At 39.5% G+C, this 13,988-nt stretch overlaps 2 protein-coding genes and 2 non-coding genes across 4 annotated transcripts; 1 reads left to right on the top strand and 3 right to left on the bottom strand.

The window, feature by feature from the left end:
• Positions 1–1,550: 1,550 nt before the first annotated feature.
• rps27.2 (ribosomal protein S27, isoform 2) lies at positions 1,551–5,845 on the bottom strand. Its single transcript, XM_085365615.1, has 4 exons — positions 5,785–5,845; positions 5,009–5,117; positions 4,482–4,592; positions 1,551–2,634 (listed from the first exon to the last, which is right to left on the bottom strand). Exons 1-4 carry the CDS (start codon positions 5,788–5,790, stop codon positions 2,606–2,608), a joined length of 255 nt encoding a protein of 84 aa, XP_085221741.1. The 5' UTR covers positions 5,791–5,845; the 3' UTR covers positions 1,551–2,605.
• Positions 3,889–4,020, bottom strand: LOC146623016 (small nucleolar RNA SNORA13). The gene has a single exon (XR_014906594.1). It is a non-coding gene; the product is annotated as a small nucleolar RNA SNORA13 (small nucleolar RNA).
• On the bottom strand, positions 4,667–4,798 carry LOC146623015 (small nucleolar RNA SNORA13). Its single transcript, XR_014906588.1, has one exon. It is a non-coding gene; the product is annotated as a small nucleolar RNA SNORA13 (small nucleolar RNA).
• Positions 5,846–7,320: 1,475 nt separating the features above from the next.
• On the top strand, positions 7,321–13,942 carry rab13 (RAB13, member RAS oncogene family). The gene is made up of 8 exons (XM_085365614.1): positions 7,321–7,857; positions 8,548–8,608; positions 9,703–9,763; positions 9,895–9,972; positions 11,669–11,758; positions 12,075–12,140; positions 12,266–12,316; positions 12,423–13,942. Exons 1-8 carry the CDS (start codon positions 7,734–7,736, stop codon positions 12,492–12,494), a joined length of 603 nt encoding a protein of 200 aa, XP_085221740.1. The 5' UTR covers positions 7,321–7,733; the 3' UTR covers positions 12,495–13,942.
• The last annotated feature ends 46 nt before the right edge of the window (positions 13,943–13,988 follow it).

The following is a 13,988-nucleotide window of genomic DNA, read 5'->3' as shown; positions in this document are numbered from 1 at the left end:
GCTCCAAACAATAGTTAATTATTCTCTCTCATTCATCCATTCATTGATTGCAGTCTGGAGACCGACATAAGTGAGGGGCAGAAATTTCTTTGGTGACACTGAGGTTATATGGTAAGTATCCAAACTCAGCAACCTGGACATTCATTGGAGTTAACCTATGGTGCTCTTTTTCTGCTCCATAGTTTTATTTTTTGAGCTATACTAGAGTGGCTTTGCATGACTCACAGTTCAAAGTAATCCTTATTTGTCTTACACCATGCTTTTGCGCAGAATCTCAGTTTATCCTGTCTGAAATAAGTCAGTCTAGCCTCTCTCTCTCCCTGTTACTGTTAAGAGGTTCTGAGTAAATCAATATTTAGTGTTAAATTTCAGTAGTTCAGAGAAGTTGTTATTAAAACAACTTTTTCAGCCGTGGACAGGTTTGGCTCTTCTTTTTCTATTTATTTTTATGACATGACCACATAGTGACAGCCATACTTTCTCTTGAGTAGATTTCCACAGCTGAATCCACTGAATGTCACCACCTCACCGAGTAGAGTTCAGACCCCGTCTCCACTCCCCCAGTATAATTACACTGAGCAGACATACATCAAAATAGTCAGTGACCTTATGACAGCCTCGTGGTCAGATTCATGGGTTCTCCTGCAGTAAACCAGTAAGCTTATCATTACTGTGCTCAGGTGTGACAGTATGGTAAAACCACAGGCTTTCAGTTACTGGACTTATTTTCCTGGATATGTAGGTTTGGGGCTTTTGTGAGTTGTTTTGCCAGGAAAATGGAAAATAGATGCAGCGATTTATTGAAATGTCGGTTGGGGTCTACGCTCTGGTGAGGTCGATCCATGAATGATGATGTTCTGTTGTGTGTTTTCTTATTCGGGTGCTTCTAATAAATTGGCAGTTTGTTTGGGATCATTGAAGATGCTTTCACAACAGTATTGCATGGTGGATCAGAATTTGCCTGTAGTATCTGACAGATACGCCAAGATTACGACTGATAGGTCTTTGGGAATCACCTTATTGGTGCAGAAATACTATTTTATTCCTTTCAAACGATGTCATCTTTGGCATGTTTCATGTTCATTAGAATAGAATAGAATAATCCTTTAATTGTCCCACAAGGGAAATTTGGTTATTGGGTATTCAACTTGCTGCTAGTAACAACATGCTATTTAAAATTGGTTCTTTGCAAAGCTGTCTGTTTTGTGCAGACACATGACTGGTTAATCCCACAGGTTATGTATCATTTTATGATTGAATGATTCATAGGTTAGTATCAAGTAGCTTATCAAACAAGAAAAGCTAAATAAAAAAGTGAAATAAAAAAGTACTGCACCTTTGTAAAAGCCTACACATTAAATCTAAACCCCTTATATTTGAATAGTGAAAAAGTGGTGGTATAAGGGTACTATATGATTAAAAGTATGAATAAAATATTAAATTAGAATGGTGATAGTGACATTAATATTAAAAAGAGATCATATAGAATACAAATCTTATCCTGTGTTCGTCATTCAATAAACACAAGCCACACCAGAATCTCATTTCCTGTTTACCATAATTTTATTTGTTAGTGTCCAATACAAGCAAGACAATAAAAATGTAACCATAGCAACAACAAAGTTATCAAATCCCTCCGTCTCCTGATTTAATTTTCATATTTATTCAGTGTACAAATCACTGCTGTCACAGAGGCTGTGCACAGGGCCTACGTGCGCGCAAGCGTAAACCACAGGTGAGAGTAACCTGCGGCCACAACCTGCTCCTGCAGTGTCAGCCCTTTCAGAGCAACTGATTTTTCACAACCTGACAAGAATTCATCCCACATGATCATTTGCACAGAAAGCTCGCAAGCACACATAAATGCACAACCACACTGTTCATTGAAATTTAATTAACTTTTTTTTTTTTTTTTTTTAAAAAGCAGAGCAAACAGTGTCCTTCCCTGAATAGACCCTCATTCAGACTGAGGGAACCCTGCACTGATGCCACTGACATCATCGCCTACTTTATAGTGCTGACATCACTGTGGCATTAAAACATAAGACACAAGAAATGTATTAATAATTATTCATGCAGAGTGCCCTTTTTACACAAGAAAACTCTGCAGTCAAGTCAACTTTCTTGAGACGTAGCCACAGTTTGCTTCCTTTTCTAGAGCTGGCCCCCTTGTTTCCAGAGGAACTTTGCATCTAGTGCTGGGCCTCATCTCTGACCACACCTTCCTGTAAATCATTACTTAGTTGATGAAGGGTGTAATGCAAACAAATGCAAGACAAACAGAAACCCCACATGCATCGTGTCATCTTTAAAGGGTTGCCAGCGGACAAAAGCTGTGTTTTTTCCAGATAAAATGGTGAGTTGAAAGATACCTAATGAGATTATTTATCAAATGAAACTTTATTTAAAGTGAACAATGAATCATATAAGCTGTTGGTGGTCTCTCAACAAGGCCAGGCATTTTTCTGCATATTAAGTAGATAGACTCCCTCTTATATTACATGATTTAGCCATTCCCATTCCCTGCATCAGTTCTATGGCAGTGTCACTTGATGTCCATCAAGTTCTTACTCTTCTCAAGGATGTCGAACCCCATCTGATCAGGTTAGTGCTGTTTCCTCCTGAATGAGCATCCTAAAGAAAGAGGCGAGAGATTGTGGCTCAGACACTGATAGAAATCAACAAGACAGCTTTATTATAAAACACTTAGAGAAGTCTTGGTTATATTATAACCTTATAATCCTCCATAAATATCGACAGCCTATAAAAACGGCCAATCTTGCAGCAAGGTGTATCAACTGACTCCCTAACAAGAAGACATTCACCTAACAGTGAAGCTCATGCTACCATCTGCCTTCACAAAGGCTGAATCACCACCACCACACTCGTGGTTTTATTGCTCAGAGTTCCTGCTAAGAAGCTCCTGTTACCACAGCAGCGTGGGGTGGCTGTGACGATGACAATATCAGTAAAATTGAACCTTGAACCCCGAGGACATGAAACGCTACACATAAAGGCTAATTTACATACAGGTGACAGGTTGTTAAACGGACCAACAGAAACTGATTTTTCCTCATCGGGCCGGGTGTCGGGCTGAGCGGTGCAATCAGCTGATGCGATCAGCGCTATTTTATGCAATAAAATAATTTCCCTCTTCCCAAGCACATCCAGGCCACTACATACACACCACAAATATAACTATGTTTCTTAGCGAAGCACGACCAGGAATCCCATCACGTCTGCAGGGAAAATAGGTCAACGTGTGCAAAAGGAAGGAAAAGAAGAAAAAAAAAAGTAGTCGAGGCTCAGAGGAAGAGATGCCATACTTTTTGGAGATCTTTTGTATTTTCCTCACGTCATCTCACTGACTGGATTACTTCAGTTTAGAAGTGAGGAAATGTAAGTGAAGGAAACTATAAGGTGGAGATTTTTTCCCTGTGTACATGCTGATGAATGTTGGGATTTCCAGTTGCATTTGTTAAGAAATAGTTATGTTTTTGGTGTGACGCACATGTAGTGACTTGTGTAGAGTAATATTATAAACTGCTTGGCTGTGTTGGGAAAAGAAAATATTTTATTGCACAAAAAAAAGTGCTGATCGCATCATGCGAACATCTGCTTTGCTTGACTGCACAGCTCGGTACACCCGGCCTGATGAGGAAAAGCTGGAAATGCTGAACTCCAACTTGTCGGCCTGGTGACTCAAACAGGCTCTCCTCCAATCGCTCCTCATTTATACAGTGCTTTACAAACCCAAATATTACAGGTAACAGCTGGATTTTCCCCATTTCATTTCATGTCCTCTTTAAAGGAGACCTATCACCTTAAATCTATACTGGGCCTACCTGTTAATCTGAAAAAAATAAAATAAAATGTGTGTAAATGAAACGTTGTGCTTGCAGCCGATTGTGTAGGAATAGATCAGTGATGATGAATTCCTCTCACAACCACAAGAGTTACTGTATGCCTTAGTTGACACCCTGTTCATGAAGAAAACAATGAAAGGGCAACACAAAGGCAAATGTGAAAGAGTAACTGAGCGTGTGTACAGTCAAATTCGACCACTCATCTCCGGCCACAAAATCTGGGGATTTAGGGAAAAGCTTCTGCCTTGGGTCATTAAAATATAATTCAGTTTTATTTACGTAGTGCCAATCCAGAGCAACCGTCACCCCAGAGGGGAGACAAATCTAGATTACATCAGGAAGAACACCACCCAACACAACTCTGCCGAAACAAACATGGGGGCAGCTAAAAGTAGCTTCCGTCTAAATTTGCATCAAATGCAAAAAATATTAGATTTAGACAAAAACTCCTGAAAATGTTTTTAAAAACAAGCTTTTAAAAGTTGTTTCCCCTCTCTATCGTTGCCATTAGAGAATCCTCCAAAAGAATCCCAAATTTAAATCTTTAAGCACCACCCCCCTCTCGCCATTTGTGTAGTTCTACACATATAGTTGAGATTTCTGGTTTCCCTGTACCTTCTGTCAGGCGAGCTTTCCCTCCTGTCGGCTGGCACAGGACCGTGGAGCAGCCGACACACAGAACTACAGTCTGAGCATGACTGAAGACTGTGGTGATCTTGTAGCACCCTGCAAACAGCACACAAACCAGTTAAACAACAACAACAACAACAAGATGATGTCAGGAGTACTCCTGATGACTGGTGTGTCGTTGCAGCCGTTTGTGTAGAAGAGTCACTTGAAGCTCATGTCACAAACGGCCACAACCGTCACTGTATGCCTTACTTGACACCCCAATCACTAACGAAGCAATGAAAGGGCAACACATAAAGGCAAGTGTAGCACAGGAGTGGAAGAAGTGCTCAAAGGTTTTCCAAAACATTAAATTACCCAAATAAATACTTCTCCTGCACCATGACTTACAAATGGGAAATACACCACTTTGATTTAAAACTGTAATTAGCTGCAGAACTCAAGCAAATGTGCTTATTGTTAGTGGACATGTTTCCATTTAAATCTTAAGTACAACTCATAAGTAAACTGACCTGGACACTTGACATCCATAAAATAGGAGTTAGGACTCTGAACAAGACGCTTTTTCTTGTGTCGTCTCTTTTCCTGCTCGGGGGTTGGGTGCAAAAGATCCTTCGCGAGCTGGGGGAGGAAAGCAACATTTTTTTTTCATTTTATTTTATTTTAAACACGAGCTTTGAAAATAAATAAATAAATTATTAATAAAAAAATTAACCGGAAGGTGCTTTAACATGTAATTAAACTGCTGCGGTTGTAGGCCTCAGTTACAGCGAGGCAAAGGTCGAGACCTCGATACACTTCTCGGATAAGGAAACTGGAAAGTGTTAAAATGAAATTATCGGAATACTCTTGAAGCAATCGCAGCGATGCCGTTAAAAAAAAAAGCAATCAGATGAAACATCGTTAAGAGTTTAATTAACCCCCACAACACCCAACATATGTCACAGGTAATCAGACGAGCACGACACCCAGTTATCAGACTGCTGACTAACATTAATGCGCGACATTAACCAGCTTCCTCCCCAATAAAGACATTAAATACACTCAATGCTGAGACTTAAAGCGATACCGTGTGCTGTCAGCGAGCCTCGTGGGTTGCTCGTTGAGCACGTGTTTCGCCATATTGCGCTCGTTCACATCTTTACGTTTACATTAAAGGAAAAAAAAACTGCTGACGGATTTTTTTTAAACGCACTTTTTAAGCTGTAAAATATTTTAACCGCGTTATAAAAGCACACTTTATCGACTGAGGCAAGTTAGTAGGTACAAAGACGCTTTTGTTACTTACAGGCATGTCTGCGTGTTTGGACTCTCACCGGAAAAAGACCCGCTGTCCACGTACCGGAAACTGCTGACTGACTGGGAGGAAGACCTGGAGGAAGAAAAAATAAAAATACTCGTCGGTGTTTACGTGAAATTATTCGTTAGATAACATCAAATGAATGCTTGAAAATAACTTAATCGTGTAAATACACCGTGAATACAATTTTCATGTTTTTCTGTCGCATTTGATTAAATCTTCTAACTGTATAGCGTTTTCTTGACAAAGCAGACGATTATCCTGTAATTTAAATACTTTTTTCAACAATTAGAATTGTTGAAAAGTAGGTCAGACCCATCATCATCTACACGTGAAACACGGGAGCTTAAATCCTTAAGTGTGTCCGTCTGAATATGCTCAAGTTAACAATTTTTGTTATAAGTCAGGGGAGCAAGGACTGGGCTATCAAATGCCCCAAATCGACCATCTGCACGATTTTTCAAAGTGTCGTTATAAAGAAGTCTTTAAAAACATGTTTGTTTGTTTGTTTTTCACTCAGTAAAATAAATTCAATGTAATGATGTCAGCATCCACTAGGAGTGGAAAATAAAGGACAGTAAAAATATAATTTGTTATGTTCCAAAATACTTTACATGTAAAACGTGTGCCTCTGTGAACCCGCTGTGATCTGCAGGGTTGGATGGTAACACACAAACAGAGATATTAGATAAATAAATCTAAGTTGGCTTTAGTGGTCCGGCCTGTATGAACTAAAATGACCTCCGGTCTAGAGACATAAACACCCGAGAAAGTCAGAGGGGAACTGTTGTTACCTGCAGGTGACACCTGGGGAAAGTTACAGTGTGCTTCTCTTCCTGTAGGTGGTGCAGGTTAGACTGGAGCTACAAAAGCACTGAGCAGAATTAAGAAAGTGTCATTTTACATATATTCTTCTGTCGAGGCCAACTTTCATGCTTGGTGGTCACATTTTAAACGATGACTCTGATATCCAACAGTCTCTTTCTTGCAGGGATGTAGAACATTAGTTGTTATTTGATTAAGCTTCATAAACAATGTTAGCTTTGTATTGCTTTGTCTTATTAAGGGTACAAAGTATTCACTTAAAACGTACTCCAAGTAAAGGCCCTGCATTATGTTACTTAAGTAAAGGTTTAAGTAAAAGTACTCTTCAATGAGGGAGAATTACATGAATGCAGAAGGACTTTAAGCAGCATTTTACTGTTTTTGAATATTTTTTACTTCAACCTCAATTCCTGATTATTTCCTTTAATAATCAAATGACTGAGAAGGAATCAAAGTTGAGCAATGCTGTTAGAGTTATCCAAGAGCATTTCTCAACAAGAAAACCCCATGATTATAGATTATAGATTTATTAATATCATTTTATTTCATGGAGGATGTAAGGAAAGAGCACATGTTGTTTAAACCAACTTTTTCACTTGTATCGGTCCATACACACGTGTTTACTGATCAAATGGTGCCACCTAGTGTCCGTGCTGAGTGAGTGCCTGCGAACTGTGAACCGTTCACTCCCATAAAGCTCTCCCACACGTAGCTGCTGTGGGATTGGGGCCGACAGCAAGTTCCGTTTTCTTTTTTTTTTTAAGTGGTATTTCTGCAGACTGGATAAACTTGTTTCCACCCCGATATGCTTGTAAACGGGATAATAACGACTCTCTAATACATGAGGGCTGATCTGAAAGAGTCTGTACAACTTTATCCTGCGCAGTCCAAACACAACACGGAGGAGGATCGGAATTTACCGGTGACAAGTCTGAGAGTGAAAAGAGGAAAAAGAAGAGGATCCACTCGCAGGAGATTGCTTATTTTAAGTCACAAGGAAAAGAAATCTAGATTTAACGCGTTTGGTGGTGGATGAGAAGGTCTCCGGTGAAGAGACAGACCAAACTTTCCCCGCTCCTGCTTTGACTTCTGCTTGAAGAACAACTTCGACCATGGCGAAAAAGTATGATTTCCTTTTCAAACTGTTACTCATCGGGGACAGCGGAGTGGGAAAAACGTGTCTGATCATTCGTTTTGCTGAGGACAATTTCAACTCTACGTACATTTCCACCATCGGTACGTTTAATGTTTGAATTACAGTCTGCGACATTTCTGCTTCAGCTTATGATTGGCTTCTGTGAAACTTGGGATATGAGCAAGACAAATGTTTGCTGACATTTCAAGCTCCGTTTTGCCTCTGTTTACTGTAAGAGCTGGTTTCCCGGACTGCTTTCATGTCCCAACTAGTCTGCGCTCTCTTATTTTCTTTTTCTTTATTTAGTCTCTCTCTCCTTTTTTTTTCTTTTCTCCCTGCTGAATGTGTGTGCTCTCTCTTCCCTGACCCTCTCCCCCATCTCTCCCTCAGATCTCATTCCTCTCATTTGGCTCACAGAGGGTCCACCCACCCTCATTCCTATCTCTTTTACCATCTCTACGTTCCCAGAAGAATGGCTGGCTTTCTGGCATGCACAGTTTTGCACAGTCAACCCCCTCTTCTGCCCCGCACTGTCTATGTGTCTGTCAGCTTGTCCATCCAGCAGAAAAACACAAAAACACAGCAGTCTGTAGCAGTTTGCAGGTCTGTATGTCTGATCTTTATGTCTGCTTGTGGATGGCAACACCCTGGGGGGTAGGGGGTGTATGTTCAGTGTCGCCACCTTAGTGAGGGTGACTCATATCAACTGCAATGTATGAGTTTTTGTCTCCAATAGGGGTATTTAATGCAGTCTTTGCCCCCCCCCCCCCCCCCCCCTTGTTGTCTCCCAGGAATCGACTTTAAAGTAAAAACCATTGAAGTGGATGGAAAGAAAGTGAAACTGCAAGTCTGGTAAGAAGTGGCATGTGGTTGTTTGTCTGCAAACGGTTTGTGATATGGTGAGGCAGATAAACCCTGATTTGTTGAGTTATCTTTCTCTGCCCTCTGACTGCCTCCGGCTCGTTTTCCTGAGAGGAAGGAGGAACCTCCCTCTTCTTGTCCAAATCAGGATTTTATGACAGGGTTCATGTCCAAGTCCATCACACACGGCCACCACAGAGAGCTACTCCATGTCATTTAAGGGTGCTGCTAGAGAAGATATAGCAGCGTCAAATACCAGCACAGACAAAAACACGTTTATTTTTTGTTGGTTTTTTGGTCAGATTTGGCCTGTTTTGATTCCTTCTTTCACATCAATATAAAGGAAGTATTTGAAATACAAACGTAAATGTGTTTAATCTTGCTATAAATTACTCTTAATGCATGCAGGTAATCTGTCTACAATTACAGCAAAGAAACGTATGGATTTTTACAAAACAGTTTCTCAAAAATGATTTTTTTCCCCTCATTTTAGAGCCTAAACTCTCCTTTTCAGCAGCACCTACAGACACCAATCATTGCTGAGCGATTCTCTTTATTCTGCTGTTTTTCTTCTTGTTTTAAAGAGAGGTTTGCTCATATATAATTCAGAACCAAATTTATAGAAGTTTTTTTCTGAAGACACGGTGAAAATAAACCTTTTATGACTGTTGACAGATCTTTCTGATTTATGGAGTACAAAAAATGAGAGATCCAAAATCCCCTCTATAAAAACCGTCGGCTCTGGGATGCCAGCAAAACACAAACAAGAACTTTGATCCTGGCTTCATCGAATGTTTACATTTCTCACCTGTAAAAGTTTGCAAAAAAGTTTAAATTTATACATTTTGATATTAACACATAGTTTCAGAAAACCTGTGATGCAAAAAAAAAAAATTCTTAGTGGAAGTATTTTAGTGGGAAAATGTATCTGTTAGTGCAAACTTACCCTGTAGCTTGTAGCCTGTAGTGTCTCACCTCAAATGAATCTTTCTGCATTCTGCTATACTCCAGGTTTTTTTCATATGATAGAAGTATTTTAAAGACCTTGCAGCACCTTTTTGATTCTAAGTGTGTGCTTTTTCTAGGGACACAGCAGGGCAGGAGAGATTCAAGACCATTACAACAGCCTACTACAGAGGAGCCATGGTGAGCGCAGTATGCCTCCAGGACAATCAGGCCTGGATAATCAGGCTGACATCACTGCCTCTTTGTGCTCAGTCTGCACCTTTGACTGACTCCGTAAATGCTCTCTCTCCTGTCTGTTCTCTGTTCATCAGGGCATCATCCTGGTGTACGACATCACTGACGAGAAGTCCTTTGAAAACATTCAGAACTGGATGAAGAGCATCAGAGAAGTAAGCCGGTTTTCTATTAGCCGTGACAAAGATAACTAGGAAAGACCAAGACTGCAAAGCTAATGAGTTTATCTGGTCAGTTCATTTAAATCAAAGAAGCAAAATTCCTGTATCTTCTACTGAGGAAACAGTAATCTCTACACCATTATGTATGTGGATTGTTCTCAGGATAACCTTTCTTGTTCATAAACCAGCATAAAACTATCCAGCATGGCCTCTTGTGCTCACTTTGTTAATGATGTTTTTCAACCAAAGTAAAACTTTTAGTTGATTAAGGACTGAAGAGGTTTTCTACTCACATGTTGGCTAGGTGTCACGCTGTGTGGGAGACCTCAGATAAATGTAAAACTTTCTAAAGTCCTGGCTAGCAGCTAGGAGCCACGCTAACAAGGGCATAACATGAAAGGAAAGTTACCGCTGTTGTCTCACAGCAAGAAGGTGCTTTGAACCTCCTGGTCGACTGGGACCTTTCTGTGTGGAGTTTACATCTTCTCCCTGTGGCTCCAGCTTTCTCCCACAGTCCACAGATTTCTGGTCCTTTGAAATAAGGTTGACCGATGGTTGTTAATTGGACATAGGTGTAGATTTGACCAAGCATGTGTATATGTGTTTTTGTTAGCCCCATGCTGGACCTCTGCCCACCCAGTGGCAGCTGGGGATAGGCACCGCACCCGGGAACTCTTAGTTGGATTTTTAATGTTGCTCAGATATTCAAGAAAAACTAAAGATAATGCAGGAAGCAAGATTATTAAAACTGAACTAAAACTAGATGTTAAAAAAATCAATTAACTAAAGTAAAATAAAAACTAGACTTTTGAAACAAGCTAAAGCTAACAAATGATTTTGTGAACTTGAGTGTTACTTTGGTTAAAAAAAGATATAAAAACTTGCCTTGAGAGATGTGTTTATTGACACTGGCATATGCCCTCCACACACAGGAATAATAACAAAGACTAAAAGTAAAACTGAAATGAATAGAAACTTTTCCATAAATAAAAAATGAACTGAAATGGGCAAACCGACTGAAACTAAACTGATTTAGAAGCAAAAACTCAAAATGAAATAAAAATAAAACCTAATGAGACTAATTACAAAACTATAAGAAGCTTTTTCAATAAGTGAATGCTGCCCATTTTAATATTCCAATTAAACAGACAATATGCAAACACGTGGTGTTCAATATCTTTACATCAAGTAAAATTAAGAACATATTATAGCTATAAATGCGTAACCAGTGTCATTGTTTACAGATATACATGGCACTTGCTTACCTTCTTCATTTTCTTTTTGTTTTTTTTAAACACTTTCATGTAAGCATCACAACTGAGCTGAACTGAAAATCGCTTTTATAGCTGTTTTCAGTCTGTTCACAGCTGTTAAACATATGAATGATTCAGTCACATTTTCATAAAGCAACTGTTATGATTTCATGTATTTGTGGCCCGCAAGTTGTCAGCGACTCTGAGAGATTTGTTTTGCTTGTTTTGCCTGTAAACAAACTGTAGACGGCAGCACTGACGAACTGCGGAAAGCTGGCAATGGAGCATTTCAGGGAAATGGTCTTGGTTTAAAGGGAGAAACCGCTCTGCTGACAAACAGCTGCTATTAGTGTCTCTGTTGAGGTTTTTGCTCTCTGTGCTCTCTTTCACTTTGTTGAAGTCATTTTGATCAGTTAATCACATTCCCTCTTTCCCAGAATGCATCAGCTGGGGTCAGTCGGATGTTACTAGGTAATAAGTGTGACATTGAGACAAAGCGGAAAGTTTCCAAGGAGACAGGAGAAAAGGTAAGATGTCGCTTGCGTTTTTTTTACTTGTAATGAAACAGCAGAGGTGTAGGTTTACTTTGATGGTAGTTAAACTATCATCCAGGGTAAGATACACATGAGTAGATGGATTCAAAATTAATCATTTGTGGGGCTACTTTGCAAAGATTTCATTTTGAGAAAGAATATTGCATGGATTCCTCCCTGTTAAACTTTAGCGGACAGGAATGCTTGGGAAATGGTCAAAGTTGCTAAATTTACTCGAGATAAAACCCAGGAAGTGATTATTACCCATATCCTGTCCTCCTGTAACCATCTCTGTTCCTAATGTTAACAGCTGGCCAAAGATCACGGCATCAGGTTCTTTGAGACCAGTGCGAAGTCCAGCATTAATGTCGAGGAGGTGAGCAGTTTCTCCATACATTGAGCTTGTTTTATTATAGCTCTTTTGTTAATGTTTGTTGTGTGTTAATATGCAACAGACCTATATTTTCTCTCTTTCTGTGTTTCAATCTATCTGTCCTGCAGTCTTTTCTGGCTTTGGCACGAGACATACTACAACAATCCAGCAAGAAGCCAGTAAGTCAAAACACAAGATCAGTAATGCAGCGCTATAAAGAGTAATTTTGCATGCTCTACATACTGTATGACGGTAACGTAATTTTTTCGTCTGTTTGTTTGTCAGGGCCCCAGAGGTCAACAGGTGAAAATCACCAGCAGCACAGAGAAAAAATCCTCCAAGTGCGTTCTTCTCTAGACATGATTTCACTAGTGTATGGAAGAAAGAACATAGAAACTTAGGAGCGCCTGTGTTGACAAGGAAAAATGTGGCAGGGTTTGCAAATATCAACGACAGAGAGGTGCTAAAGCTCTGTTAAACTACACTATACTCCCTTTATAAGTTCTTCCACAAGAATTCTGCTGTCTCCAAAATAATATATGGATAAAGCAGCCCCAGTTTTTCAGACTGAACATATCCTTTATGTGACATCTACTGCGATAAACATGATTCCACAAAAAGTTGGAGTCTGACTCCGAGACCTTTAAAAAAAAAAAAAAAGGTCCCCACCATGGCACACATTGCTGTCACTGACCGTATATCTTTCTCGCTTACGTTATCGTTCCTACAACAGCACACCAGCACTTAAAAGAACTGCAGCTGTCTCTTAATGCTACCATTTCATTCATTTCTAATGTGTGAGCATGTGCAGGAGTAGCTTTATGGAGCTCAGTTGGCCGTAAAACACTAATGTGGTCTGTTTTGATTCACTTGATGGACACAGGGTTTTATTTAGAGTTCAAGTGGTCATAAGCATCTGAGAAATTGAGGTTTAAATACTACTGGGGAATTCAAATTTATTAAAGAGGACCTATTATGCAAATTTCCAAATTCATATTTTTTAGTCTTGGTCTCTGCTAAAGTAGCTTTACATGATTCACACCTTTTTTTAAATGTGTGACCTTTGTGCAGACCTTCCCTTTAAGCCCACATAAGGAATATGTGGGCTCTGACATGTATAAAACTGAGTTTTTGGCTCACATGAATTGCTTGCAAAAACAGTGACCTCATTATTATAAGTTTTGGCATTAGCACAGTGGCATATGCATAACAAAAAGGAAAAGCATGATAGGTCTGCTTTAAGTTATAAATGATAAAATGACCAGAATTGTTAGAGCGAAGGTAAAAACATGACGTACACATTAATGATGAAACAAGTTGGTCGCTGGACTTGAATGTGAAACAAGTTCTGTGTAAAACAACGCCTTGTTTTAATAGATGAATGGATTGAGAATGTGGATATAGATATTAGATATGGACAGTGATAAGTGCAATATGAGAAGATGAGTGGAGAGATGGGAAAAAAAAAGATGGATTAAGCAAGTGAATGGGCAGGATGTAAAAGCCTAGGAAGCAGCAGCGTGTTCATGTGTCCCTCATAGCGAATTGATTTAGTGGGTCTTGCCTTTTATCTGAAGTGCCTGGGAAAGCTCTTACTAAACGCTACCACATATTAGCGACATCTGACATGGCAGCCTCTCTGTTCAGGCAGTTTGATGATCGTTCAAAATAACCGATTGCAGGTCTTCATCTGATTCTGACAGATCTTTTTTTTCTCTACACACACGCTCTAAATTTCTGTTTTCTTTTGTAATTTCCTCCACATTGTTAGTTTTCTTACACCTGCCAGATTGTATGCAAGACCTGACGCTTGATGAATAAAATTGCAAAACTATAAATATATTGTTTGTT

Source organism: Diplotaxodon limnothrissa, linkage group LG11 (genome assembly GCF_057381915.1).
Source record: "Diplotaxodon limnothrissa isolate DT_005_m linkage group LG11, D_limnothrissa_male_GT1.1, whole genome shotgun sequence".
Lineage (NCBI taxonomy): Eukaryota > Metazoa > Chordata > Actinopteri > Cichliformes > Cichlidae > Diplotaxodon > Diplotaxodon limnothrissa.
This window is presented reverse-complemented; position numbering and strand designations above follow the sequence as displayed.